The sequence below is a fragment of the Ailuropoda melanoleuca genome, chromosome 1 (genome assembly GCF_002007445.2).
Source record: "Ailuropoda melanoleuca isolate Jingjing chromosome 1, ASM200744v2, whole genome shotgun sequence".
In the NCBI taxonomy this organism is placed as follows: domain Eukaryota; kingdom Metazoa; phylum Chordata; class Mammalia; order Carnivora; family Ursidae; genus Ailuropoda; species Ailuropoda melanoleuca.
This window is the reverse complement of record NC_048218.1, coordinates 107,685,031-107,710,579: the sequence shown is the minus strand read 5'-3', so window position 1 is coordinate 107,710,579 and position 25,549 is coordinate 107,685,031. Positions and strand designations below refer to the sequence as shown.

The window sequence follows — 25,549 nt, the reverse complement described above, 5'->3', positions numbered from 1 at the left end:
AATGCGTCTGACCCTATCTTACTTTATAAGAGCTCTCAATACTTCTAAAATATTTGTTTGTTCTCCCCCAGTGAGATTTGTTATTTGAAGCAGATAATGAGTTTCTATTTTTATAATGGGCTTTTCTTTAATAGTTAAAGTATTCTTAACCTAGTAAGTATGCAAAAAAATGTGTGTTGCCTGACTTCCGGGCAACATTATAAGGCTGGATATGGATATGACAAAACTGGGAGACAATAAAGTTCTTTGTACTTTTACTAAGTTTGATTGTATCTGGACAGCTAGTGAAATGGCAGACTGAGCAGTTAAATCTGTGTTCAGGAAGTTAGCCAACACCTCATGATGGTGCCAAAATGTGGGTTTACATTTCAGCGGCTGAATATTTCAGGTGTACTTAAGGTGTTGCGAGTCAAAAGAGCAGAAGGGAACCATCATGGGAAGAAAAACTCTTCTGCTTATGATCATGGGGGTCTTTGTGGCATATTATATTTATATACCTCTCCCAGAGAATATTGAAGAGCCATGGAAGCTACTGTGTATGACCACATGTATGAAAACTGTGATAGATGTGGTAAGTATCGAGTTTTATTGACTCTGAATATTTAACATTTTAATCAGGAGAAAATATTTGTATGTTATTTTAAACATTTTTACTGTCTTGGAAAGTTTGTTCTTAAAGTTTGCTTGCAGATGTTAAAAATATATATATATTTTTAACTATTCCTTAATGCAGACCCCTAACAGAATGAATATGGGAGAAGTAGTCAAGTAGCTTTAATTTTAAATATTAAAAGGCAAAACAATCTTTTAAATATTAAAAGACAGGAAGACAAACAAAAATTCTTATTCTGAGCTTCATGGCATGGATGCTGCCACAATGAAACACTTTTTTTTTTTTTTTAAGTAAGAACTTAGAAATGGTAGCATTGAACAGCAGCGTGGTGATGAGTTACAGAATTCTGTGCAATCATCTTGAATTCAGACATGAAAATGCATTCATGTTGAAATATTTGTAAACAAGTCAGTTGGTAAAAAGCCAAGGGAAACCAGATGCACATGATTTCCAGCTGTAAAAGGGTGAACTACCAAGGTGAGGAGGCAGCTGGTTGGCTGGCTGCCCCCACCATGCCCACGCTGCCCCTGGAAGACCTGTGGTTCTTTCCTAACAAGGCTCGTTATGTGAAATTGAAACCATTTTTTATCTCCTTTAGACATCTCTGTAGTAAGTTGCCTTCTATGGCAAAAAACAAAAAATAAAACCTAAAATAAAATAACAGTAATTCAAGGACAGTTAGTCTGGGTATTAAACCTTTGGCTCATTACCTCTTTCCTTGCATTTTTTTAAGGTGGTTTTTTTTAGGTCTCTTCTGGAATTGAATGTAGCTCTGAATAAGTGCAATGCATATCTTATTTTCATTTTCTTATTAGTGATTTGATCATTTGTAGTAATTTTATTAGCACATATGTTGTTGGATTTGGGTCAGTTTCACTGGAATAGAGCTTCAAATCTTATTTCTTGTAAATTATTTTTGAATAAATTTAACTTAATATTAATTTAATTTAATATTTTAAATTTAAAAATATGTATTTTGAAAAAAATTTTAAAAATAAAATATTTTTGTTCATAGTTTTGTTTTCCTTTATTATTTAGATTAATTATATGTGTATATATACTTACATATACATGTTTAAATACACATACGGTCCTCTTTGTATGTCTCTAAAACAATGTCACTTTCTCTCCAAGTACTTTTTAATCTTTTTTCTACATTTTTCCTTCCTTTGTTTCCCTCATTTTTATTATATAGAATACCTTTGGTTTCTTTGAAGTTGGTGTTTATTTCTGAAATTATTTTTCTTTTTTTAAAATATTCTTTTTCTAATTTCTACCAGTACCGGTTTCCAGTCACTCCTTCCTTTTGACTAGTGATCACCTCCAAATATCTGTCTATATCTTCCATGAATATGTTCATTTCTCCTTTGTGATATTTCTTATGTTATTTTTAAAATCCATTCTGTGATATTGTGTAATATATTTCACCCACTTTGTAGCAACTTGTTTCTACTTTGTTTTCTTCATTTTCTTCATGTGTCGGAAAGAGTTATTTTTCTTATAGTACCTAGTACCTTACGTGAATATCATATATACAACTTTTGTATTATTTCTATTTGACTGAATGGCTTTTCCTGGACAAACTATTATTAAAGGGTGTCCTGAGGAATAGAGTTAGGGTCAAAATATTTTTTTTCTTTCAGTTTCTGTGCTAAGTCACAGAATTGTTACAATTTATACATATATATTTATACTCTCAAGAATGAGTTTTACCAAATCAAAGACTCTCACAAGCAGGATTAAAACGTAATAAGGCTTGACTCTGGGAGAAGTAAAGAAACTCAGAAACTACTCAGGAAGATTCAGAGGTAATTGGTATCTTCGCGATCATTGATTTGTTATTTTCTTTCTTGTTCTATGTGGCTTTCTACAGAAGAAAAATGTAGATTTACCTTAAAGCCTTCACTTCTTTTTTTAAGGAAAAAGACTGAATTTATTTACTCAATATATCAAATTATCATATAATATGACATCTTTCCAAACCTCTGTAAAGTCCATCACACATTGATGAAGTCGCCAGTTTTTTGTCAAGCCTCCTTTCCTCCCCCCAAAAGAAAAAAACCCCTAAAATTTCTTGCTTGAATTTAATGCCATCTGGTTCTATTTTGTGCTTCGCCAATCAATTTGAACGTAAGATAAAGAGTAGTAATTCACACTTTTGATAATTCAGTGATGAAGATAAATGGAAGTCACGGAATACAATCACCTGTTGACTTGTTTGTGGTGCCGCATTATCTCCTAGAATAGAAATATCGAATATAGTTACTAAAATGCCAACTCTAATAGATTGCTCAGCATTACTTGAAAGGACTAAGAGGGTGCCTCCAGTCTTGGTAAGAAATAACATTGTAGTCAAATAACATAACACTGTCAGACCCATCCTGGGTTTGGATTATAAGCATTTGTGAAAAGTGTTTTCCACCACAATACCAGAATGTAAGGTTTTCTTTACTTGTGTGGAGACAATTTTTTTTAGAATATGTAAAAATTTTTTTTAATATTTGTTCAGTTAGCCAACATATAGTACATCATTAGTGTTTGATGTCATGTTCAACGATTCATTGGTTGCATATAACACCCAGTGCTCATCTCAACACAGTTTGAAGCTTCCTAGGTTTGAGGCCATTTAAAAAAAAATACTGGTTTTATCATCTCTGTTCTTTGTTTACTCTTGGCCCAGCTTACATCTTTTTGCTACTGCGACCTCAAAGATACGCTGGTTGGCCTGTAAAGGGTGAACATTTTGAGGCCCAATGATCGTTTTAGTTTCCAAATTGCCAAATACCTGCACTTCCTAGGCAAAGCCCTAACTTGGGTGCAGTCAATGGCATAAGTACGGTTTCTTAATTTTGAATGCTCAGAAATTCAATTTTATTATTTTGCCTTTAGGGGCTAGGTCTCTGTATGGCAGATTAAGATACAAGAAATAATTTTGTACATAAATTTAGGGATATAAATTCCAGAGGTGGTCAGAATTTTCCCTTTTTATTATTTGATATTTCAAATTTACATTAAAAATTCCCTTTAGGGTATAGAGTTAGTATAAAGAGAGTAAGTGATCTGAGAAGATACATCCACTAAGCTCTTGCTCTAATTCATCACAGTTCACTAAAGGAAAAACAAAGAAACTGTAAAATCATTGTGATTCAATTCAGTTCGTTATTTTTAATACATTGGTAACTTCTTAGTCTTTTGTTACATATTTACCACACTTCCTAGTAGGATCCAAAGTTTGTGAGATTATAAAGTCATTTGACAAAATTTTATACTTAGTACTGTCTTACACAACATGTTACAATTACTATTTTCATAACTAAATTTTTATCTTTAATTTGTATAACATAGACCATTTTCTATCATTTAAAAAATATTTATTTGAACTAACCAGTCTCATTTTTGCAGATGAATTACTTGAGTCCAGTGATTTATGTTTTAAAAGAGGGCCTTATATTTTCTGTACTTAACTTTGACTTAAACCAGAGGGCCAACTAAACTAGCATATTTAGAAGCAATTACTTCTATGACACCTACTTTATGTCATAAGTTGTAGAAATTTTAAATTTGTTAAAATTAAGTAAATAAATGCTTCTGATCTATTACTTTTCTATGTTGACATTTAAAATCAGCAGGCCTGATATGTATGTGATTTCTTCAAACATTTTTGTTAATGGGTTGGAGTGCTTGTACAGAAGTCATACCCAGCAGAAACATGGAGGATATTATTTAACACTCTGTAAAAATAATGTAGAAGAGGACAGAAGATGGTCCGCTGGAGGTAGGAGTCTCCACCCCTTGTGTGATTGTAGAGAGGAGGAGGTAGGAGACACCCAATGCTGGAGACATGGTCAGCATATGTGGAGCGCTGTGTGTGTGGGGAGTATATCCAGAATATGGAGAAGACATGGAGCATACTCATAGCTAGAATAATTGGTCTCCCAAAGCCTGTCAGGCACGGACTAAGCATTTGCAGTTTACTCCACATGAAGTTCTACCCTTTTGGCTGCAGTTGTAACATGAGGGCAGTCATTTCTTGGAAATGTGTACTTGTTGTGAGTCTAACAACTGACATCTCTTTGGGAAAGTTGCTAGGCTCCAGTAAATAGGGATATTTGCTTGATACTTGAACACCTACCAGGTGTAGCATGAGTAGGTTGGGAAATGCAGCTGGCCGTGGGATACACCATTCCACTAGACCCTGGGCCAGGCCCAAGGTGACCAGAGAGCTAGGTTTCTGCCTAGTCTCTCATAGGCATGTAATGACGGTCACTAAGGGACAGCATATTGGCTAGTCAGGAGTGACACCTGGCTCCAGAGTCAGACCTGGGCTTGAGTCCCATATTCGGCTTACTTACTGCCTGGGTAGACATGAACAGCTATTTTAAGCTCTCCTACCATGATGTACTCAACTGAAAATCTGGGAGTATATTAGTACATATCAGGTCTTAGTAAGAATTGAATGAGTACAAGAACAAATCTGGTAAAAATTAAAAACAGTAAGTATAGTTCTTACTTATATTATCTCCATACAACTGCCTGTGTTATCACTGGATGTTTGTAATTTTTTAAAGATTTTATTTATTTATTTGACAGAGAGAGAGAGAGAGGGAGCGCAGCGCACAAGCAGGGGGAGCAGCAGGGAGAGGGAGAGGGAGAAGCAGGTTCCCTGCTGAGCAGGGAGTTTGATGGATGTGGGGCTCAATCCCAGGACCCTGAGTTCACGACCTGAGCTGAAGGCAGATGCTTAACTGACTGAACCACTCAGGTGCCCTTGGGTGTTTGTAATTTTATAGCTGGATACAATTGTATGAAAAAATTTTCCAGCTGAACATTGGCAATACTGAGTAAAATAAATATTGAAAATCATGTTCAAGTCAAATTTCTGTAAAAATACCTGTAAGTTTTATAGAGATAGGTACAGACGTGGACATGGATATGTGTATGAAGACAGATTTGGACTTGGATTAGACATAGATATTAATAACATCTATAACTCTATATAAATAAAGATAGTATAATATATACATATGAATATATATATATCATAAAGTTGCTAGTATTTATCAATTTATCTGTCATCAATCTGTTAGTTGATTGCATGCTGTCTTTTATCCTTTTTTTTTTTTTTTACTATAACTATCTTCTCAACTTCAGGACAATCTAATAACAATTCCTCAATATATGTCCATATTATAATGTTATTGATTTTGGATCAAATTAGTCTGAGACATTAGACTAAATAAAACAGGACAATAACTGGAAATAGCCTTTCAATACATGAATTAGAAAATTATAAATTGATTATTTCCAGTTAAATTCCCAGATATTTCACAATGTCTACAATTTAAATTTTCTAACATTTTAATAAATTTTTGATCATTATATTTAATGATACATATATATGATATATACCATTTATTTTGTTGTTAGCTAGTTAGAACATATTAAACTGCTTGCTAATTCTCTTATATAGAAAGAAGAGACCACCATGTTCTGAAAACAGCTCCCCACAATGCAGACTTAACAGAGCTTCCCAATATAATTCAGTGTAAGTCAACCATGAAGCCTAAGGCTAGTTAGCTTCTAGATAACTTCCAGGTTTTTATCAATACTTTGTCATTCTTTTCCTTCAGGCTTTTGATCAAATTGTCTTGCCTCTCTTACTAAACCTAAAATTTTTAAACAATCATGATTTACAGATAAGCACCCGTCAGACACTGTCCTCTTATCAGTCAGTTAGAATTGATCCCCTTTCCTCTTCCGACGTCACCACCCTATTCAAGGTCTTTCTTCAATCTGCCTTTTATTACAGATTATTTATGTAAATATTCACTTTTACCGGTAGTCTGTGAAGGTTGAAAATTCTATTGGGATGCCTGGGTGGCTCAGTCGGTTAATCGTCTGCCTTCAGCTCAGGTCATGATCTTAGGGTCCTGGGATCGAGTCCCACACTGGGCTTCTTGCTCAGTGGGGAGCCTGCTTCTCCCTCTCCCTCTCCCTCTATCTCCCTCTCCTTCTACTTGCTGCTCCCCTTGCTTGTGCGCTCTCTCTCTCCCTGACAAATAGATAAATAAAATCTTTAAAAAAAATTGTATCCCAGACATCTTGCATCAGTGTCTTTTCTAGCACTGTGCTTTGCACACACTAACCATGCAGTCTATTGTGTGAAGTCGTATCACGTTCACTTGCACTGAAGAAGCTTGCACTCCAGGGACTGCCCTGATGTGGGCCTGAGTCCCTCCTGCACAGACGTCACTGGTATCCTGACTCCTCTCTGCGTTCTTCCCTAAGGAATCCCAGAGGGATTAGTGCTCCCAGAACTTTTAAAGGGGACTCCCCTTGGTGAATTTGTCAATCCAATAAACATTCAGGTTAGAAGTAATTTTGATGTGTTTTTTCTTAAAACCCAGGAAGGCTGCAAGAAGTACAGTTTGAGAATTCAATTAGGAGTCTGTAAAAAATGGGAAGCTTAAAAAATGAACAACAACAAGAGAGTAAAGTGGTAGATTTTGTGATAGCTGAAATGTGAAAGTGTGGTTATTTTAATGACTATTTCTCTGACGCCAGTTTTGTTTTGGTGAATCTGGAGTCTTTGAAGGGTATGTAGACAGGAACTATGCATAAAGGAAGAAGCTAGAGGTACAGTTATTGCAATCAGGGTGAAAGAAGGAGTATGAGAGCATAGAAAAATCCCAGGTCCTAAAGGAAATCTGAACATAAAGGACACATAGACTTTGCTGGATGGGGTGCGTGTGTGTGTGGTGTATATACTCATAGATACAGCTGTATACGTATTTTTACTCATATACACAGCCATATATATATGCTCATATATAAACACACACCATACATATGATTAAATACAACTATATTTCTATTTTTGTAGCACATGTTTCTTAAGTAGAGGAAAACATGAACAAGTTGTAAGACAAAAGTGGTGCAGATGACTAGTGAAGGAGTAAGGCGTTCTCACTGGGAATTTGTACAAAAAGGTTATCAGTGCTTAAAAGCAAGCCAAGATCATTATCGCAGAGTGGCCAAGAGGACAAGGAATGGATTTTATCAAAATCATAAGTTCCTGAACTCCTAACAAGGTTTGCCACAACCTCCCTACCACAGCCCCTAGTTGCCCCCAAGCCTTTGCTCACCATTGGTTCTGCTCTGGGACAGAGCAGTTTGCAGTGCTTCCTGGACCGGATATGGAGACTCTCTTGTCTTTAGTTCTCACTACAATCCAGCAGGCTGAGTATTAGGCTTACTTGATAAATAATTAGGAATATTTTGCTACCTTAATCTGAAGTGAGTCACTGAGCATTTTGCCCCATTTTTAGTGGTGAGGGTACAAACATAGCAACCTTTTTTCACTTTGTAGATAATATCCAAGAAGCCCCAGACTTCTGAACACCCAGAAACCAAAGGAGCAAGTCCCTAAATTTCCATGAGGTTGACTATGTATCATTTATCACACATACGATTTACCAAGGCATGCACAGTATTTGCTATTTCCCCATCGCCAGATCTATAAGCTTGATGACACAGTGTTGTGGACCAGTATGATGTCCTGTGACATAGAGAGACAGTAGAAACCCTTGTAGATCAGATTATGTGGGGAGCGGGACAGTCCCTATAGACTCAAAGAAAGACAGTGATGGTGTACTGCTCTCCTTGCTAACTGGTGGAGAAGGTGACAGGCTCAAATGCATAGCTGTGTACTAGAAGCCAGAAGCTGTGTTAATTTGTTCCATTAAAGACATCATATCTGGAGTAGCAGCTGCAATTGGAGTTATGACCTGATTAAGCTTAAGATAATGCTGTTTTTCTCAAATATTCATCTGTCCTCTGTAGAAGTCATATAGTTGATACACCCTTTGACAAAACAAAACAGGCCCTAGTTAAAGTGGCAAAATCAGATTTTAATCAGTAATATGTTATTGCAATAAGGAGTGGGTCAGCATGATTTGAACTCAACTTCAGTTTGTACAGAGGTGAATGGATGTTTTAAAGGGAGAATGGGAGTAGGGAAGGGAGCAAGGGAAGGCTCAGGAGTCAGGAAATGAGAAGTGAAAAGGGGTTGATTATTATACGTGCATTTAGGCCCACTGGCAATTATGGAAGTTTGGATTCTATTCTATTCTCTCAGTTCTTCCTAATGATTACATTCCCAAGGAATGGCTCCTAATTGTAGGAGATACACATACATTTCAAAGAGGCAGGGAAAGGATTCATCGTTGTAAGCCTTTTTTAGTAAGTACTCTCAGAAAGGATGATCTGGGGCTTATCTGTCAGGTGTTGGCTAGAATAAGCAGTACATTTTGCCGTAGCGTTGAGCTTCCTCAGGCAGGCACTTTAAGGAGATCTAGGGTCATCCTAGGGATGGACCTTGAGCCTGACCTTGTTAATATTTTAAGTATGCTAATGTGGAAGAAAGGGGGTAGGTGAAGTCATTTGTCCTGAGTCTCCATAGTTTTTATAGGACAAGGTTGAGGCCCAGTTGAGAAGGGGACTGAGAGGAGTCTGGCTAATGTTTAGTCAAGGAGAGAATCTTTGTCATTTTAAGACTTGCAACAAAAATTATCGCCTCTAAATTTTTCAAATTTTTTGATTGCTGCACAAATCTTTGTGATTCCCTGGGATTTATCATTGCTTTTGTTTTACTATTTCAGTAGGGAGGAGCAGTTTCAGGTGTTTCTACATGGCCCTAACTTCCATAAGGTCTCTCGACTAATGGAATAAGGAGCCGAAGTAAGGACGCCGTCAGTTGCCAATTATGTCTATTTCAACTATCCATTGAGAGAAACTGGGGAAATAAACACAGTTACAGATATTTACATCCTTAGACCCATTTTAATTGGGAATCAATCTAAAACACTATTTCATACTTGATGTCCTTAGCTCCCACTCTGCTTGATGGCCATGGTGGCTTTGGAGCCGCTAGGAATTAGTATCATTTCAGAACAAGTGCCTAGTATTCTCTTTCCAAAGTCTGGGTGTTCCCCTTTCCCTCAATATTAACTCATCCAAACCAAAGGTCTTGGTTCTCTTGGGGAATGCTAGGAGGCAGACTACAGTGAATATTTGTAATAGTTTCACATGGGTTTCCCCTGAGGGCACCCTGCCTTTTCTCCATTCAGGGAGTCTGAGTCTGTGAAGTGTCTCAGCTCTGGAAATTGGGTAAGAAACCATAACAATAAGGATTAAGTCATACTTCAGTCAATTGCCCTACCATTGTTTTCAGACCATCTGTCATTGTTTCAGATCTCTGAGATTGGTTCTCTTCATCACAGCTGCTCATTTTGTAATTACATAAGCCTTGTATTTGATTGTTTATCACTGCTACTTGGCCTATAACTTTGGTATTTCATCCTCCCTATTGAAATCACAAGGTCCATGTCGATGTCACAATCTTCCACTGTCATTTCTGGACAGCAGATGACTATCATTTCAAGTATTTTTACTAAGATACTAGAGTTCCATTCATATATCTATCTATCTATCATCTATCTCAGTGTCTTTGTGTAGAGATTATCTTCTGGACTTTGCTGAAATGCACAGTGTGGTGGTCAGTTATAGGCTATAATAATAAATTACATCCAATACTACATTGTAGAATTGCAACGCAAGGTGAAGCACTGCCCTGCCAGATATTTTAGTTGAAAGTTAAAGCTTGATTGAACTTTCATATGTGAGTGATATTCTGAGTACTAGAGTTAGAAACGTCACCCCAACCCCCCAAATCCTACCAGGCCTTCCCTATCAGAAGCAACAGAAACCAGGTTCAACAGTAGAAACATTTAAGGAAAATGAGTTGCTGAATTTCCCAGATATTATAAGGGAAGAAAGCCAAAGACTTAAGGAAATAGTAATATTGGATGTAATCTTTCAAGTTTAAGTCAGTGCTTGAACTCATTATTTTCACTGTAATATTTTATTGCAATGGCTACTTGGTCTCTCAAAACTCTCCTTTAATAAGGACTATTACAGGTATTCATTTAATAACTATTTTGCTCCTACGTTTTATGTATTAACAGGTTCCATTTTGCACTAGCAATGAGACCACCTCCAGCACATGTCTTAAATGTTCTCCTTTCTGAGAACTCCTTATAGACTATATTCTCTATTAATCATTGTTTTATTAGAATATAGATACTATTATATATATCTCAATAGAAATAGATTGAGAATACGGGATTTGAGATACACAACTTTTAGAGTGTGGGGGAGAAGGAAAGCCATCAGCAATTCCAGCTGCTCGTAGGACCGAACTGGTAATTCTCAGAGGAACAGCTAGAGGGATGGAAAGTCACATGTTTGTCAATGTCCATATTAATACCATGGGAGCTCAGAGAAAATAATGGCTTTTTCTTTATTTCTGCCCTCTCATTCTTGCAGGAGTGCCTCTTTGTGGCATAATTTAATCAGGCACAGAGTTCTGGGAAATGTTATTTCCCTGACTTGCCTTTCAAGAACCAGGTGGGGATGATTCAGTATTGAAAACAGATAATTTTGCTTATTCCGTTTGTACCTGTTTTACCTGAGTATAATGGGAAAGAGGTTGACCCAACTATTTAATTGAGCACCACATGTTTCCAATTTAAGATTGGAACACGAAATCTTTTTGATTCTTGGAATTCAAACATTGTAGATCCTTCATGGTTTGGCTCACACTCACCTCTTGAGGTCCCTTTTCTTTTACGCATCCTTGTGTGGACCTGACTTCATAGCTTTACTAAGCTACTTGCATTTCTTTGATTGCAGTAGGAGTGTCCCTGTGTCTTTAACTGTGGCCTAGAGGGAGATTTCCTCATTTCTTTGGCCAAACTCTTGCATATCAGAGTTCAGCACTCATAACAGTTCGCCTACTATTGAAAACTTCTCTGCAGGTCTCATGTTCAGGCAACTAGTTTATCTTCCTATTGACCTTTGCCCAAGTTCATTATACATGTCTATGCAATGACATGTATAATGCAGTCATGTTGCTTTAAAACTGCGTGTATATTCGTTTCTCCCACTTGACTCTGAGCTTATTTAGAGTAGGGAACTCATCTTATTTGTCTTTGTACTCAAGGTAGGAAGCGGCCAAGTTGTAATACCTCAGTAATTTCTTTACCTTTTTTATCTGAGGCAACAATTGTGGTAAAAAGTCGGAATCTCCAGTATTTCTGTGTTATTCAGATTCACCTGCGACAACCTGACGCAGGACCATTGGGAGCATAGAGCATACTTCAATGCTCGTAAACAACATTGATGTTTGTGATTTGTAACCTGGTGTATCCCCCCTCTTCTTTTAGATTCTGTTTGCTGAACTATTGGGAATCAACCACCTCCTGAACATGGCGACGTTCTTTGTGAGCCTTCAAGAAGTCCCACCCACGTCTGATGAAAATGTCACTGTGATGGAGACAACTTTCAATAATATTCCTGTCCGTATATATGTGCCAAAACGAAAACCAGAGAGACTAAGAAGGGGCTTATTTTATGTTCATGGTGGTGGTTGGGGTTTGGGGAGTGCTGGTATGTGCCCTTTGTTGAAAATCTTAATTTATCATATAGCGTATATTTTATTGAGATGTTGACTTCAACATATCAAGAAGATATATCTGTTAAACATCCCAGAAAATATCACCCTTCAGCTGTCTAAAATTCATTTCTTTGGAGCTATGTTAGTTTAAAGGAATTATTTCAGATCCCTTTCTGAAAGGGAATAATGATTTGCTGTAGCAAATCTCAGGTCAGAAGAAAAAGTGTTTCATGAGCTTAGACATTTATTATTTAACTTGTTAATTGCAGAAATGATGGAATGTTGTAATGAAAACCAAAACGAAGTACATGGAATAGTGGATGAGAAATGAGTAAATCGATATGATGACTCTAGTCTTTCATTCAGCTTAGATAAGAAAGAAATGAGAAAGGTGCTAGATGGAAAAGAAGCCCAAGGTTGAGTAAGGGTATTTTATCTTTATTTTATATTTTAAAAATATATATATATTTCAATTTATTTTATACATTTTAATGTTTATATAAATATATGACATATATTTTAAATTATATAATGTTACTGCATATAATGTAAAATTTTGTATTTTGTGTATAAATACATATTTTATATTATATACATTTTATATTTACATATGAGAGATCTATAAACATGTTTATAAACTGAGGGTAAAGATGGCAGTTAATAGAAACATGCTGGAGAAATGGGGGATGGCTGGAAGATGGAATGAGGTTTGCCTGATCAAGGGGATAGGAGAAGACACTGGATTTAGTGCAGAGAAGTGTTGGCAACACATAGGAGGAGAAACACACTTTGGGACAGGAGTAAAAGAGGTGTTGATGGGTGTTGATGTAGACTGGAAACTAAATCAGAGCAGTAAGGGATGTGAACTTGTCTATCATCTTCTATAAATACAGGCAGTAAAGTCATTAGCTGGAGATGAAGTGAGATTTCTAAGGCAAAGTTTGACTGTGCTATGCCTCAGTTCATTTCCATGAGTCCCTACTGCCCAAAGCACTTCTTTAAAAATCCTTTCATCAAAGTATTATAAAAGGATGGGAGTATGTTTACCAAGATACAGGAACTAAGAAAGAATAAGCCCTGAAACAAAATGGTATTTTCCCAATGCTTTTTATTTTTATATTAAAAAGACATAAAAATGTATGTTCTAATCCAAAATATAAGAATGACTTTTTATAGTAAATGTTAAATAAAACCTTAAAACTTAGCGTGTATTTGATATTTTAGGAATATTCAGCGCCTGACTTTGGAATCATTTCAAGATAATATCTACTCTTCTTTTCAGGCCCACATGATTGAACGTTTGTGACAACTACATATTCTGATACTTCCCCGTAACACTTTATGATTTCTCCCTCCTTTCATTACTGACAAATTCTACTTCATCTTCTTACAATTTTCTTATCTGCAAAAGGGAGCACTTACCCAAGCCCAAAAGCAAACATGTGTGACTCATCCCCACTCCACACACATGTCCAAAGAAAAGCCCCCGAAAACATATTTCTTGTCTGCCTGGAAAATATGAATATATAAATCAGGTTTTAGCTTTCCCTACTTCCTCTTTTCCTTATCTTTCCCTGGCAGTTTTGATAAAGTCGAGTACTATTTCCATACAACCTTTTCTGTACCCCCCTATTAAAACAACTCACCTATTGCATTGCAGCTTTCTGCTTATATGCCTGCCCCTCCCTGCCCCTATCCCTAGTAGATTGTGACTTACTGAAATTCAGGGAGTTAATATGTATGTGTTTATTCTTTCAACACCTAATGCCTGCTGAATGAAGGGAGAAGAGACTAATCTCAAAGAAAATGAATTTGGTTTAAATTATCCAGCGTGAAAACGTGGGCAAGAATAAGAAACTGACAATACGTACGTAAAAGGATCACTGAGCAGAATTCATGCTCTATAGCTATGATGTAATCTTAGAAAAATTTTCCCAGAACATTTCAGTAAGGAACAAGCTTTCTGCTGATGGAAGCACTCATCTATTCACTTGTCAGTTTCTGATTTTATATTCTTTTATTTCAGCTTTCTTCAGTTATGACTTCCTGTCAAGACGGACAGCTGATAGACTTGATGCTGTTGTCATTTCAGCCAAGTAAGAGCCCTGTTGATTTGTCTGAGTTTTGGCCAGATGCCTTATACAGTAAGGTGCTCTCAGCTATCTTGATTGTTCCTTGGTTATGCTGGGAGTGTTTCAAATGAAATTGAGAGGGTGAGAATAGAGAAAGTGATCTTGACATGACCAGAAAAGTCAGAGAGAAAAGAGCTGTATAGTTAGGTCAAGCAGGGATCAAAAACAGGAATGACCTCTGCTAGATTTCTAGCCTAATCCTTTTCTTTCTTTTCTTTTCTTTTTTTTCTTTTCTTTTTTTCCTTTTCTTTTCTTTCTTTTCTTTTCTTTTTTTTCTTCTTTTTTTTTTTTATTAAGGAAACTCCACATAGGGCTTAAACTCTCGTACGACCTTGATATCAAGAGTCAGAGGCTTCACTGACTGAGCCACTGACTGAGACACCCCTAGCCTACTGTTAATTAGCAAAGTGAGTTAAGATGAAGGTTTTGGAGTCAGAGAATCAGGTTCAAGCCTGGTTCTAGAATTAATTGGATGACTTTGTGGCAGCTAAATATCATTTTAGCTCAGTTTTCTCAGATGTAAACTGGAGGTCATATAACATTTTCTATATCATAGAGTTATTTTAAAGATTAGGTAATAAAATACATTTAAAGCAGTTAGTATAATGTATTTCATGGTACAATCCTTCATTAAATGCAATTAGTCACCAAATAACATAGAGGAATACAGGCACAGATCTAATCTCAAAAAACATTCTAGATCAATAATAGAAAACAAACCCAATGGGAATAAATAGAAAAATGAAGAAACTATGAAAAAAAACCCATAACAGTGACTGCATGCCAACTTGATTATTAGATTAAGCTGGAATAGTATAATTCCTAAGCTTTATTTGCTATTTATTGGTTAGTAATAAAGCATAATGATTACAAAGAAAATAGCATTCTGGTAAAAGTTTATTTAAGGGAAACGATCACTTGTTTTTTCCTTAAGTCTAATCCAAGTTTTCCATTCAAGCGTTTACTTGTGAAAAAAATGTAAAAATTTGTAAAAGCTTTCATATCAAGCACTATCATAAGAATGAAGTTTGGATTCATAAAGACCCCAAATACCAGGCTTGCTAAAGAAATTTTTTTTACTTTTGATTTTAGGGTTAGAGTATGCTTCCTGCTCCACACAGATGCACATTTTTTAATGAAAAATAATTGACTTAAAGAATGTTGTTATTCTGCTCACAGCTACAGACTAGCACCCAAATATCACTTCCCAAATCACTTTGAAGACGTATATAACGCATTAAAGTGGTTCTTGCACCAACATGTTCTTGACAAATATGGCGTGGATCCTGAAAGGATTGGTATTTCTGGAGACAGTGCTGGAGGGAACTTAGTGGCAGCAGCAACTCAACAGGTACGTTGCTTAGATTTGCTTCTTTTAAAAAAATATTTTACACTTAAATATTTATTTCAAACATTAACATATCAAAGCAATTACGTTATGTTAATATGTTAGAAATTAGAGATACATAGAGATGAATATTAGAGAACATTTATATCCTGAGTGCTTCTATTCCTACCTTCTGCCAGATTTTTTTTAAAGATTTATTTATTTATTTATTTTAGAGAGAGATAGAGAAAAGGAGCATGTGGGGGGTAGGGGCAGAGCAGGAGAGAGAGAGAGCCTTAAGCAGACTCTGTGTTGAGGGCAGAGCCTGATGTGGGACTTGATCTCATGATCCTGAGATCACAACCCTGAGATCACAACCCTGAGCCAAAAACGAAGAGTCAGATGTTTAACTGATTCTGCCACCCAGGTGCCCCTACATTCTGCCAGATTAAAAAAAAAAAATAAAATGACAAAATACTCTTTCCAGATCATTGGTTTAAACATAATTAATATGGTCAGCTAAGTGCCACACTATTTTGTTTTATTAAGTCTGGTATTTGTGAAATCCATCAATGATACTAGTAACCATAGCTACAGAATCAGATTATTCCAGTATCCTTCATGTGGTATACTAAAACTTGCATGAAAACTATTGTTATCAGAATTCTGAATTTGTCTATAGACAAAAAATATTAGCAGGTTTATGGATACTGTTTACTTGCAGAAAGAATTATAATTTTCAGATATCAACCATCACACATATTTCTATGACATTTAGCTAAAACTGGACATCTATTAGCTATCAATTTAAAGCGATACCTAATCATAATTAGTCTAATAATGAGTAAAAGTGTTTTTGATGCTGGTTATCTGACCTAAGAAATAAACCAGGCACTGATGGCTTAGAAGCAGTGTTCCTGTATGAAAAAAGAATTGCTTGTAGATTTACAAATGAATGTCTGCAATTTGGTAACAAACTCTAATCATAAATAATGCACATAAATTTATTATGCAATCAAACAAACCTGGCTGTTGATTTTGTTTATTGTATCGTTCATTTTTACACATATTTTAAAGTATATCAATTTTGGCTATTGGTAACTTCAGAATAGCTGTCTCATGATTTGTAGCCAAAGGAAAGATATAAATTTTGTGATTTGTTATAAATATACTGCAGAACAGATACCTGCTATTTCCCAGAAATTGACTTATACAGTCTAACTATGAGAGGCCTCTTGATGCAGCACAAAGGGCACATCAGGAGACATGGAATTTTGGAGCTAAAGAAACATCCAGCTCTGTGACCTTGGACAAGCTACTTAATCTTTTCAAGCATCAATTTCCCTTTACTGTGTTATGTAATGAGCCCTTCCTCTTATGGAGTTCAGGCTTCTATAGAGGTGAACCAATGAATTCTGATCCATAATTATAAAAAAATCTGGTTAAAATACCTTATACTATTCTGGGGAGCATTAAACTGCTAATAAGATATGAGAAGTTTCTAGGCCAAAAAAATTTTAGGATACAAAAAAACCACGCACAAAGATAAGCCTAGCACTCGATGTCCTCTCTAATGGTATATGCCAATCAATAGAAAACTGTTCAACCAAGATGAGCTTGGAGAGTTGAAGTCAAGTTTCAGGGCCCTCCCAAAATGGGGACAATTATGAAGTACTTCTAACTTTAAGTGAGGCCCTGAAGAGATATGGTCTCACCGTCAGGGTGAACATAGCGTAAAACAAGCCTCATGTGCATTTGGAGCCTTGCTTCACGTCACCTGGATGGTATGGGGCAACCTCAGTCCTTGAACTTAAATTAAATTGGTGTGAAAGTTGATTTCAAGTATACTTGACATTTCATAGGCAAAAATCCCCCCTGGAGAAATATGGTGTCATCATAGACTTCAAATTATTCCTGCAAATATTTTTTGAAATCAGTATCCAGCACAGACTGAAATATATCCAGGCAAACAAGTAAACAAGATACCATGAAGGAAAGCAAGCAGAGCAAGCAAGACAACAGAAAGACACTACAAAATTCAGATACTGCAGTTATCAGCCACAGGATACAAAATAATTATCCAGTGTCTTCAATTATTTCACAACCATGATTGCAAATTTCAGCAGAAAAATCATTTTGAAAAGCAAAAATTCCAAAGTTAAAAAATAAAATTATCAAAATAAAAACTTTATGAATTGTTTAAGTGATTTTACATAGCTGAAGAGATCATTTATGAGCTGAGAGATGGTTCATATGACTCATGGATGACCATGCAAAATGAAGCATGGAAACCCCAAAAAGATAGAAAATACAGAAGAGAAGAGAAGAAAATCCAATAGACTTTTAAATGTTATTCCAGAAGCAGAGGGGAAAGAATGGGAGAAAGGAATACTTGAAAATATAATAGTAGAGCATTTTGCAGAGCTGATGATAGATACCAAGCTACAGATAAAAGAAGCTCTAGGAACCTTAAACATACTTTTTAAAAAGATTAAAAATAAATAAATAGCTAGAGAGAAATCTACATTTAGGCATAGAAGATAAAAGTGTAGACAACCTACAATACAAAATAAAACAAAAAGAAATAGAGCGATGTCTGGATGATTCAGTTGGTAAGGCAGGCAACTCTTTTTTTTAATAATAATTTTTTATTATATTATGTTAGTCACCATACAGTACATCCCTAGTTTTTGATGTAAAGTTCGATGATTCATTAGTTGCGTATAACACCCAGTGCACCATGCAATATGTGCCCTCCTTAATACCCATCACCGGCCTATCCCATCCCCCCACTCTCCTCCCCTCTGAAGCCCTCAGTTTGTTTCCCAGAATCCATAGTCTCTCATGGTTCATTCTCCTTTCTGTTTACCCCCCCTTCATTCTTCCCTTTCTTCTCCTACCGATCTTCCTAGTTCTTATGTTCCATAAATGAGTGAAACCATATGATAGTTGTTTTTCTCTGCTTGACTTATTTCACTTAGCATTATCTCCTCCAGTCCCATCCATGTTGCTGCAAATGCTGGGTAATCATTCTTTCTGATGGCTGAGTTCCCTTTCTTCTCCTACCGATCTTCCTAGTTCTTATGTTCCATAAATGAGTGAAACCATATGATAGTTGTTTTTCTCTTAGCTATTGTGGACAGTGCTGCTATGAACATTGGGGTGCATATGGCCCTTCTCTTCACTACGTCTGTATCTTTGGGGCAAATACCCTGTAGTGCAATTGCTGGGTCATAGGGTAGCTCAATTTCTAACTTTTTAAGGGACCTCCACACTGTTTTCCAAAGTGGCTGTACCAACTCACATTCCCACCAACAGTGTAAGAGGGATCCCCTTTCTCCACATCCTCTCCAACATTTGTTGTTTCCCGCCTTGTCAATGAGAGGATGTGGAGGCATGCAACTCTTGATCTTGGGGTTGTGAGTACATTGGGTATAGAGATTACTTTAAAAAAATTATTTTTTTAATCTGAAAAAAAATGAAATAGAGGATATCTTGGAGAAAAAAAGAGTACCTTTACAGAAGTGCAAGTCATACTGACAGCTTATTTCTCAATAGCGAGTAAGTAATTTCTAAGTCAGTGGAATATTATCAAAGTGCAACATTTTTTACTACCAAATCCTACGATGCACAAAAAATTATTTATAAATAAAGGAGAAATAAAGGCATATTAAGATAAACCAAAACTAAGAAAACTGTTATTAATGGAACACACTAAAATGTGGTTTAAATAAATGTTTCAGACAGAATTAAAATGCAGGTAAAAGTTTATGATACAAGAAGAAGCAAAAAGCAAGAATGTGGTAAGATGTGGGTAAATCTTAAACTTGGATACTTTAAAATACTAAGATATGTAGAATTAAAGTACAAGAAAAACAAACCATAAGTCCAAGAGCGGAGAGGAGGGCAGATTTTAAGTCTTTTTTTTTTTTAAGATTTTATTTATTTATGTGACAGAGAGACAGCCAGCGAGAAAGGGAACACAGCAGGGGAGTGGGAGAGGAAGAAGCAGGCTCCCAGCCGAGGAGCCCGATGTGGGACTTAATCCCTCAACGCCGGGATCACGCCCTGAGCTAAAGGCAGACGTTTAACGACTGCGCTACCCAGGCGCCCCTTAGTCTTATAAGCTCTTTTTATTATCTAAGAAGAAATAAAGACTTAGAATTGGCCTTTGATAATTTCATTTGTTTTTGAGACATTACAAATACACAGTATAATTCTTACGGTAATCACTTAAAGAATAAAATTAGGGTATAGTTTATAAATTATGACAGGAAAAAACACAATAATTAAAAGGTAAACCAATCTGAAAGAAGTCAAAAATAGACAAAACGGGACAGAAGGAGGATTCACAAAATAAGGTAGATCAAAATCAATTATTTTAGTAATTAGAGTAAATATTAGTGGTCTAAATAATCTGATTGTAGGACCAAGATTATCAGATTAGAATGGGGCACCTGGGTGGCACAGCGGTTAAGCATCTACCTTCAGCTCAGGGCGTGATCCTGGCGTTATGGGATCGAGCCCCACATCAGGTTCTTCCACTATGAGCCTGCTTCTTCCTCTCCCACTCCCCCTGCTTGTGTTCCTCTCTCACTGACTGTCTCTCTCTCTCTGTCAAATAAATAAATAAAATCTTTAAAAAAAAAAGATTATCAGATTAGAAACACAAGTAAGGAGAAAATTTGAAAGTAAATGGATGGAAAATGTATATTCTTAAATAACATCTAAAAGAATTGCCAGTAGGTTAAAAAGATCACATCATTACAGAACAGGTTAAAGCACCAGGAAAATATGGCAACTCTAAATCTGTATGGGTTTAATAACATGGCCTTAATGTATGAAGAAAATATTAACAGAACTACAGGGGAAAACACGAATGTTCAAAACCATAATGAGATATTTAACAATATTTCTTCCAGTAATTCAGGAAAGCAGGCAATAATAATAATAAGGGTATAGAGAACTGGAATAATGATCGATACATATTACTCAATGGACCTATAAAAAACAAGGAAACAAGCAAATACATGTGATCATTTAAAAAATTGATGAAGTACTGGTCCATAAAGCAAGTCTCAAAAAAAAAAAAATCACAGAATTTAAACACACATTTATTTTTTATTTTTTATTTTTTTTAAATTTTATTTATTTATTCGATAGAGATAGAGACAGCCAGAGAGAGAGGGAACACAAGCAGGGGGAGTGGGAGAGGAAGAAGCAGGCTCATAGCGGAGGAGCCTGATGTGGGGCTCGATCCCGCAACGCGGGGATCACGCCCTGAGCCGAAGGCAGACGCTTAACCGCTGTGCCACCCAGGCGCCCCTAAACACACATTTAGACTCTTAACCACAATGCAATGATTGGGAAATCAATAGGGAAAAGGCAAGTAAGAAAATACCCTTCTTTGTATGGAAAATTAAAAAATACATTAAGTACCTAATAGTGACCCATTATTTAAGAGAATATATATCTGTATATGTTCCCCACATTTGGAACAATATTTTTAGGAAATTATATTTCCTCAAAAGCATGGGTTGGAAAGGAAGAAAGCTGAAATAAGCATCTGACTCAAGAAAAAAAAATAGAAGGAAGATAATAGTAATGGCAAGAACAGAAATTATGATATTCAAAACCAGGCTCACAGTAAATATGAACAAAAAGCAAGAAGTTAATTCTTCAAAAGCACTAATAAAAATTTTCAATCTCTGGAAAAACAAATGCCGAAGAACAAAGTCAGGCATAAATAATTAACATCAGGATTGAAAAAGGGACAATACTGCAGGCCCATCAACATGAAAAAGAATTAGCCTTTGATGAGTTAAGAATGAACATTGTAGTCATTGAAAAACATATTTTGAAAAACTTTGAAGTTAAAAAAATATTTAATAATTTTTAAATTCAATAGACAAATTCCAAGAAAAATATAACTTGCAAAACAGGCACAAGAAATGAAAATCTAAGCCATTTTATAATAATTACACAAATTAAATCAATAATAAAAAACAGTCCTGGTAGGAAACCTTGCTGGCAATTTACATCAAACATCAAGGAAAAATCACTCGAAATAAATACAAAATATTCCAGAGAACAGGAAAAAATTTGTACACTCTTTAATTATTTTCAGAGAAGTATGATCTTTATGACCAATTTAACAAGAACAGTTTCAGGAAGGAAAACAATGGGCCAATCACACTCAGAACACTAAGATACTACTATCATGAATAAAATATTAGAAAAAATGTATATATACCACATATACATATATACACACACATATATATACATGTAAGTATATACATATATATACCCATACACCATGACCAAGTTAGTAATAATGCAAGGAAAAGCATATTTTATGAAAATAAGTGAATTTCACCACACTAATAGATATTTCATCTTACTAGATGCAGAAAAAGCATTTAGTAAAATTAACAATAACAATTACTGTTTCCCTTGGAATAGATGGAACGTCCTTAACCAGATAAACCACATTAATTAAATGGTATAATTTTAAAGAAATACACACTATTGAATTCCACAGAATGAAGGATGAGGAGGAAGATGGGTGTGCAGTCCTACTGGGGAGGAAGAAGAATTTGTGGTCAATTCAGGGTATATGGGAACCTGCCAACCCTTAAACATAGTTATAATTTACATTTCTGTTTTATGAAGTTCTATACTTGATTTTATGTGTATTACATTTAGCTACAAAGACAGTTTTTAAAAAAATCTATATGTTCAAAGATTTTAGCTACCTGTCAAGTTCAATTTGTTGGCGAAATATAAAATATTTTTGTATTTCTTCTTAACTCAATCTAAAACCAGCCACCTGTTAGCTACTTATTTAATTATTACCACACTTCTACTAATGTAAACTGTGTTCTTCATACTAGATATTGAGCTAAATGGAATACGGTAATCTGACATGAGACAAAACACTGAAATGATCATTTAAATTCAGTACATTTTCCAACATAAAACAATTATTTTTACATAAAACAATCTGGTAATGGACTTATAAATATTTTATTTTACTAACTAGATCTAATTACTGTTCTTTAATTGCAATGAAATAAATAAACAGTCCTGCTATTTGCTTTTGTTAGTGTGTGTGTGCACGTGTGTGTGTGTGTGTGTGTGTAAAATGTCATCTGTATACCAACGGAAAAAATGTCAGAGTGCTCTCTCCCTTCAATTCTACATTAAGTTTTTAGGAACAGACTTTAATTTAGACATTATGCTTTACTCTGAGAAGCATCAGAGTACACATGGCTTTCCTACTATTTGTGACCTGTACTACCAGATCTTAAGTTTTTGCATGCATGAGAATAACCTGAGAAAACTGTTAAAACACAAATGGCTGGTTCCTCCCTATCTGACTTGGTAAGTCTGGATGAGGACCCAAGAGTTTGAATTTCCAATAAATCCTCAGTTGATGCATATGCTAGTGGCCCAAAGACCACACTTTGAGAAGTTATTTAGCACTGTTAATGAGCACTGGGTATTATATAAGACTGATGAATCACAGACCTGTACCCCGAAACAAATAATACGTTATATTTTAATTAATTGAATTTAAGTAAAAAAAGTTAAAAAAAAAAAAGAGAAGTTAATTAACCTATGAGACACAATGGGCCATTTCAATGTTGCAAGACGAAGTAAATGTACATAAAAACCTCTGCTAAACTGTAATGCTCAATATTACTGGTCTCCAAATATTTTTGGTCGTATATTCTATTAATAAAAAACTTCTAGTATACCCCAAATATATGCATATTAACTTATAGATAAATTTGTGTTAATGCACTAATGTAATTTCAATATTTAAAAAAAAATAAATGTTAAAATGAATTAGACTTTTGCCTAGGATTTGTCTGTTTAGTACCAGAGCCAAATTAGAATTCCTAGTTATGTGATTTTTCCTTTAAATGTTAATGCCTGTTGAATTAATAATATATGTACATTAATTTTTTACTAAAAAAAAAAAGTGTTTCTTCTGATTGCCATTCCTAGTTGTCAGGGTAGATATTTTTGTTTTTAATCACAGATTAGATGGTCTCTTTCTCCATCCATGAGAAAAGTAGTACAAATCAGTTTGTATTCGTAAGATTTAAGTATAGACACATCTAATATTCAATATAATATCGAAAGTTAGAAAGTTCTCTGAGATATATTTTTTGTTGTCTCTGATTATCTTTTTGAGATTCTGGATTTATCTAATATCAACCTATTGTTTTTAAATAAAAATATCTTTTAAATGAAAATTACTATTTGAGCAATTCATTTAAATTATTTTCAGCTCATAGATGACCCAGATGTCAAGATCAAACTCAAGACCCAGTCTTTAATTTATCCTGCCCTTCAGACTCTTGATACGGATTTACCATCATATAGGGAATGTTCACATTTTCCAACTCTGTCCAGATCAATGACGGTCAGGATGTGGAGTGAATACTTTACCACGGACAGATCACTTGAAAAAGCTATGCTCTTCAATCAACATGTACCAGTGGAATCAAGCCATCTGTTCAAATTTGTTAATTGGAGTTCTTTGCTCCCTGAGAAGTTTAAGAAAGGGCACTTTTATAACAGTCCAACTTATGGTAGTTCTGAGCTGGCTAAAAAATATCCAGGGTTTCTAGATGTGAGGGCAGCCCCCTTGTTGGCTGATGACAACAAATTGCGAGGTTTACCCTTGACCTATGTCATCACCTGTCAATATGATGTCTTAAGAGATGATGGAATTATGTATGTTACCCGACTTCAGAACGCTGGAGTTCCGGTGATCCATAACCATATCGAGGATGGATTCCATGGAGCATTTTCCTATTATGGACTTAAAATTGGATATAGAATAGAAAATCAGTATATGAATTGGCTAAGTGAAAATCTATAGTAAAAATCTGAGGAGTGGTCCATAAAAATATATAAGCCTCAGAATAGGGAACAAACTAGTGAGAATCAAAGGGTTATGTTTGGGGTTGATGTTTATCACCTGTGACCTTTCTAAGTCTTCATAGCCATCATGTTGTTTGTTTTTTTAAATCAGGAGGTAACTGGGACATTAAGGAGGGCACATAATGTAATGAGCACTGAATATTATATAAGACCTCTACCTCTGAAACCAATCGTACATTATATATTAATTAATTGAATTTAAATTAAAAAAATTATTGATATCTCATCTTTCTTGTAGTAATTGCTAACTTTGTACAACAGCTTTCTTAAGAGGTACAAGGGTAAAAGCTAATACACGCGGTTGTTGTGCTATCTGGTCCAGAAGATTTCTGATTATGTCATTGGGATAAAGATTAAATGGTGTCATTTCAATGTTATAAAAAGAAAAAGAAAAAAAATAAATCAGGGGAGTCTTTATTTCTTACCCTAAATATGGTTTACTTACTTTGGTATCTTAGAAAACATCTATTTTCCTGTATATTTTTTTCTTGCTGCTGTTATTCATTTCTTATTGCTGCAATTCTCAGCCTTAGTTTTTTAATTGTTCACACTATTACTATTGAGAAGAAAGTTTTAAACACATGTAGCTCGTGAAATGCCAGAGCTTCAGTTGGCATGGATTTAGAGCTTTGCACTGCTGTTTTGTAGGCATTGATATGAATTATGTGCCAACTGTCTTTCAAAGTATTTGCCTCAATATAATGCCATTTGTCTATCACTACAAAATTCATTTGTTAATACAAGCCTTTTCCTGTGCTAGATACCAAATTTAATGGCAATGATCGTTTAAAACAGCTCCATTCTTGTGACAAGTTAGGGAGACTGAGGTAGGAGACAAGAGCTCCACAATGTAGTCGTGGTGAATAAAGCTTAGGATATGGAAGAAATAATGAAACCAAATTGAAAAATTTGAATCTCTAAAAATTCTTATGTCCATATAGACATAGTAGAAGAAAAACTGAAATTAAATTATGTTCTCGAACTGTCGTAGTGGGGGCTGC

The 25,549-nt window shown here is 35.3% G+C and overlaps 1 protein-coding gene across 1 annotated transcript; it reads left to right on the top strand.

Annotated features, from left to right (window-relative positions):
* The first annotated feature begins 429 nt into the window (after positions 1-429).
* Positions 430-24,671, top strand: AADAC (arylacetamide deacetylase). Its single transcript, XM_019796512.1, has 5 exons — positions 430-571; positions 11,899-12,121; positions 14,155-14,224; positions 15,440-15,611; positions 23,890-24,671. The coding sequence occupies exons 1-5, from the start codon at positions 434-436 to the stop codon at positions 24,484-24,486; spliced, it is 1,200 nt and encodes a 399-aa protein (XP_019652071.1). The 5' UTR covers positions 430-433; the 3' UTR covers positions 24,487-24,671.
* Positions 24,672-25,549: the final 878 nt, after the last annotated feature.

Coding starts and splice junctions, on each gene's coding strand:
- AADAC (XM_019796512.1), top strand. CDS start 434: ATGGGAAGAAAAACTCTTCTGCTTATGATCATGGGGGTCTTTGTGGCA. Junction 14,225..15,439: donor GCTGTTGTCATTTCAGCCAA/GTAAGAGCCCTG, acceptor TTCTGCTCACAG/CTACAGACTAGCACCCAAAT. Junction 15,612..23,889: donor TGGCAGCAGCAACTCAACAG/GTACGTTGCTTA, acceptor AATTATTTTCAG/CTCATAGATGACCCAGATGT.